The sequence below is a fragment of the Corvus brachyrhynchos genome, unplaced genomic scaffold (assembly GCF_000691975.1).
Source record: "Corvus brachyrhynchos isolate BGI_N302 unplaced genomic scaffold, ASM69197v1 scaffold79, whole genome shotgun sequence".
NCBI classification, from domain to species: Eukaryota; Metazoa; Chordata; class Aves; order Passeriformes; family Corvidae; genus Corvus; species Corvus brachyrhynchos.
The window spans coordinates 533,851-539,070 of NW_008240023.1; the positions used below are offsets into that span (position 1 = coordinate 533,851).

General features: G+C 48.9%; 1 protein-coding gene across 11 annotated transcripts in view; it reads left to right on the forward strand.

Moving 5' to 3' along the window:
• The window catches only part of HDAC4 (histone deacetylase 4), a 148,335-nt gene that overhangs the window by 82,645 nt on the left and 60,470 nt on the right, over positions 1-5,220 (forward strand). For 8 of the 11 annotated variants that reach the window (XM_017743406.1, XM_017743398.1, XM_017743402.1 and 5 more), the window contains exons 5-6: positions 451-456; positions 2,267-2,387. In XM_017743406.1, coding sequence (XP_017598895.1) covers positions 451-456; positions 2,267-2,387 — 127 coding nt within the window. The remainder of the gene's footprint in view (positions 1-450; positions 457-2,266; positions 2,388-5,220) is intronic. The other 3 variants (XM_017743400.1, XM_017743403.1, XM_017743405.1) reach the window with 1 other exon arrangement.

Here is a 5,220-nt window from a genome sequence, read left to right on the forward strand (position 1 = left end):
AGGGAAAGACTGGGGTCTGGGAGACCTTTCTAAATCCTAGAAAGACCAGAGGTCCAGAATCCCTAAGTGTTTCCCCTTCCCCCTGCTGCTCCCATCAGCTGTTGATGTTTGATCCATGTTTTGCTGGGCCTCTCCTCAGAATTGATACCTGCCCATCCTCATTAAAGTAATCTGGAAAGGAATTTAAATGCCCGAATCTCTGGAAAATAGGAGCAAAGCAGCTTTTGGGTGAAACACAGAGGTGTGGAGGAAAAAACCCCGAATTTGGGGATGTGAAGTTGAAGATCCTGTTCCCATGGCTACAGGTTTATTTTTAAATTACTTTTTGTTTAAGAAGTGCTGTGGTGTAGAATCATTATTGCACCTCGGCTCTTAAGGACACTTAAGTTATTTTTCTCACATCACAGAATTTGGTGAAGAGAAGCTAAAATTGTCCTGATCTGAAATATGAAGAGAGTGTGAGAGAGGTAGAGTTTGTTCTTCCTCCTTATTAACACCTCTGCTCTGGAGCCAGGCTGGGAGAGCTGGGGGTGTTCACCTGGAGAAGAGAGCAATCCAGGGAGAGCTCAGAGCCCCTGGCAGGGCCTAAAGGGGCTCCAGGGGAGCTGCAGAGGGACTGGGGACAAGGCATGGAGGGACAGGACACAGGGAATGGCTTCCCAGTGCCAGAGGGCAGGGCTGGATGGGATCTTGGGAATTGGGAATTGTTCCCTGGGAGGGTGGGCAGGCCCTGAATGACCCCAGCTGCCCCTGGATCCCTGGCAGTGTCCCAGGCCAGGCTGGATGGGGCTTGGAGCAGCCTGGGATAGTGGGAGGTGTCCCTGCCCATGGCAGGGAGTTGGAATTAGAGGATCCTCAGGGTCCCTCCCAACCCAAAGCACTCTGAGGTTCCATGGTATCTTTCAGCTTCCAGTAAAGGAGGAGGACCTTCCAGGGGAGCCTTCGTAAACCTTCCAGTCCAAAAATGTTGAGCTTCAAGTCTTTGAAGCACCGGGTTTATCCCAAACTGCCAGAACACAGCCAGGTTTGGTTGTTGTGAGGATGCTAATGGATTAAGGGTGACACATTCTGCAGAGAGAAGGCTTTTAAGCATGCATTTGTCACCTCTTCTGCCACTCAGGGGTTTATCTCCAGCTCTTTGCTTGAACTTTCCGCCAAGCCTGTGTTCGTAGAGCTGGTGAGAAATGCAGGGCTCCAAAAAAAGGGAATTTTCTCGCTTTGGTGTTGGAGCAATTTTACACCTTCAGGCAGTGCCTTGTGGGAATGCTGCAGCCCCCTGCTCCCGGGGAGAGCCCAGGGCTTGTTCCCCCAGCGTGTCAGATGTCACCACGTCGTCGTCGTCGAGCGTGGCGCGGGAGACGAGAACTCGGCGGGGTGATCTTTTAGTTCTCATTCCCAGCAGAGCAGGCAGCTTCCCTGCCCTTTTCTTTTCGTCCCAGCCCGGATATTTTCCGTTGGAGCTCCTGCCTTACGCCACGGTGTGGATGAACCATCATTTTCCACGTGTCCCCTGCCAAACTTCGGCTGCATCGCTCCGTCAGGAGCCCTGCCTGGGAGCCTGGGCTGTCATCCTGATGATCACTGGGATCCATCATGGCAGGGAAGCAGCCTGCTCTCCATTGTGCAGGGAATCGTGAGCGGGGATTACGCAGTTGACATTTTAGCTCTGCAGAATCACTGACTCCCTTATTTTTTGTTTTATTTTTTGTTCAGTGTTAGGTTTTCCATTTGCAGTGAGAGATTTGCGCGCCCGTAAACGAAGCGAAATCCTGCGTCGGTCGGGGTGTACACAGAGACTTGGGAACAAAGAGGTCCCTGTTTACAGGAGTTTGCAAGACAAAACCTACATATGAGCCATTGGGCTCATTCCCCTCCTGCTTTCAGATGTGACATTTAACAACTTGAGGGTGCACAAGACCCCTTTTCTTAAATAACTGTGGTTCAAAGAGAGCTGGGATACCCCGGACAAGTGCTTTATTCTGAGCGTGCTTCTATGCAAGTGTAACATCCTCTTCTAGTGAAATAAACCCGATTTCATCTGTGTTTTCAAGCATAACTTGTGAATATATGCCAAGCTAAAGGGATGAAAAGGGAGAGCTCCTTTCTGGAGGCACTTTGTTCTTCTCTCTTTGAAAGCAAAGTTCCTTTTTTTCAGGCTGGCAATGAAAGATTTGATTCGGAATCTTTTTTAGAAATCTAAAATTCCTTCAAATGCGTGAGCTGGTTTAATAGCCTTTCTAATGCATTTCTTTTTTTTTAATCCCAGGTGCAGTGGCAAGCACAGAAGTGAAGATGAAGCTGCAGGAATTTGTGTTAAACAAGAAGAAGGCTCTGGCCCACCGGAATCTCAACCACTGCATATCCAGCGACCCTCGCTTCTGGTACGGGTAAGTGGTGCTGGGCTTCCTGCAGGGTTCAGCCAGTGCCACCTTTGTCCCCCATTCCCTGAGGGAACAGACCTGGTGTGCTTGTGGGATGAGCCAGAGCGGTGACAGGAGTGCTGTGCATTCCCAAAATGCATTTTCCAGAGGGTCCCAGTGCGAGTGGTTTTTGTGTCCGCTGTGATGGTCACGGTGTGTGTACAGAGAGGTCTTTGCTGTCATCCTGAATCCACAATGATTCGAGCTCACAAGTTCTACAGTCAGAGATCAGTTTTTGTAAGTCCTCCAGCTTTTCACCCAGGATTTGATCCTGCCTGGTGTTACAAAACTCGAACTTGAGTCAAATGAGGAGTCATTTTTTCTGTTCAGGAGTTGGAATTCGATGATTCTTGTGAGTCCCTTCCAGCTCAGGATGTTCTGTGATTCAGTGAATTCCTGCAACTCAGGATGGTCAAGCTTTGCATTTTAAAGCCTTTAACACTCATTGCTCTTCTGAATCTCTCAAAGTTGGAAGTGTTGTTTTCTTGGCTCTTACTGGAAACATCCAGTGGGTCCAGTCTGCACTTCCAATCACAACTGTCCCAACATCTCTGTTTTCAACTGAAAATATTCAACTGCTGGTCTCCAGTTTCAATTTCAGAAATTAACTTCTTCATTGTACAAAAGACAATCAGAAAATTTGATGTGCCTTGAAAGTTTCCGCTGCTATGGCTTTGTCACTGTCTACGTTAAATAAAAAACCAAAGTGCTTTGGATGTTGGCTTTAGTGACCTTAAAATTCGTGAGATTTTGAGCTGCAAAAGTCATTTCATTTTGCCATGAAACTTGTGTTCAAGCTGAGGCACTGACAGTGTTTTAAGTCTTAAGAAATGAACGTGTGTACAGGGAGGATGAGGTCATAGCCAGAAGATGTTTCCAAATTCCAGAAACTAAGCTGAAATGAAATTTGAAAGCTGTCCCAGCTCTGAGCCAGGACAGAAATGCTGAAGGGGAGTTGGCAGAAGAATTCAGATGTTACTGGAGGCAAAGTGAGATTGAGCAGTTTTAATACATCTCTGAAAATCTAATCTGAGGCTTGGGGATTTCATTAAAGGTGGTTGAAGGCTCTGAGGCCCCATTTCTTTAAAAGTTGGTTAAAATAGCAGTTAATGCAGGAGTGGTACAAGGTCAGTTAGAATTCAGGTTGCCCAGAGCAGCTGGGGCTGCCCCTGGATCCCTGGCAGTGCCCAAGGCCAGGCTGGACATTGGGGCTGGGAGCAACCTGGGACAGTGGAAGGTGTCCCTGCCCATGGCAGGGGTGAAATGGGATGGGATTTAAGGACTAAATCCCACCCAAACCATCTGGGATCCTGCGATGCAAGGCCAGGGGTGCTGCAGGTTTTTGGCCACGTTGTGTTTGGGGTTTCAGGATGGTCTGGGTTTGTTGTGGCACTTAATAATCCAAGCACCCCTTTCCTGTGATGCTGCGGGGTGCCAGCAGGCAGAGACAGCGCCCAAAGCATCACACAAGGGTTTAAGGTCATGCCATCCCCTCATTTTCCATCCGTTTTGGGGTGGGGTGAGGGTTAGTATTCTGGATTCCAACCCGAGATGGACAAAGCCTTGGGGCCTCACATAGATCTTTCTCGCTGCTGAGTTGTCCTGCTGAGCCCTCAAAGGAGGGCAGCAGTGCAGGATTTTTTAAATGCCCCCTTCACTTGTTAAAGCAGAAGTTGAGGATTTTTCTCTTTCCATCCTATTATTAAAAAAAAAAAATCTTTTTTCTTTTTTTTTCCCCCTCAAGAAGAGAAACAACCTTAAAATTCCCGACATGTTAGTATTTATTTATATGGCATCTCATAGGTTACCAGCTGAGCTCTGGAGGGATTCCTGTAACCACATAGCTGTGATGTGATGCAGTTGGGTGGTGGTTGGGTTGAGCACACGCGAGCGGGGCTTGCAGGAGATCCACTCCACGCTCCCACTGTGAGCAGGCGAGGCAATTAAGTGGGAACAGATGCTGGAAGAGCCTCTCGAAGCACCACGCCTGCTTTTAAGCACTTCCCTCGGTCTTAGTAAGGTTTGTGAATTCCTTTTTTTTAAAAAAAAATGGAAAGCATTGCTTGGAAAAAAAAAAACCCCAAAAACGTCTCCTGAGGGTATTGAACACCATGATGGTCTGACGTCAGTGGCTGTGGCAGCAAAAATGTTGTGCTGACATGGAATCACAGAGGTGTTAGAGTTGGAAAAGACCTCTAGGATGGTGTCCCATCCCTGGAAATGCTCAAGGCCGGGTTGGACAGGGCTTGGAGCAACCTGGGAGAGTGGAAGGGGGTGAGCAAGGTGGTCTTTAATGTCCCTTCCAGCCCAAACCACTCTGGGATTTTGTGCTAGGCAACAGCAGAAGAGGTTCTCTGGAGCTGCATTGTCAGACTGTGCCTCCCGTGGGTCCTGATCCCACTGGGCAGCGCAGCTCCCAGGAATTTCTGCTCCCTGTGATTTCCCTGGGCAGTTGTCAGCAGTGCTTGGGAAGCAGCCGCTCCGTGTGCAAACAGCCGTGAGTGGAGTTCCGCTGTTTGCGTGGTGAGGAGGTAGAGAGGTACAATTACACTTGGAATTACACATCCAGTTACCCACTGAACGGTCCCAGCATCCACAGGTGCGGGCACAGAGCATCCCAGCACGGGTACACGTGTCTGCATGTGTGTCCAGTGCACCTTGGTGAACACGTTGGAGGGAGGGTCTAGCAAGTCATGGAATCGTCAAGGTTGGAAGAGACCTCCAAGATCATCCCTCCAACCTTTCTGTCTGTGCACGTGGGTGTCTGAAGGAGCTCAGGGGACAGGGCATGCCTCGAATG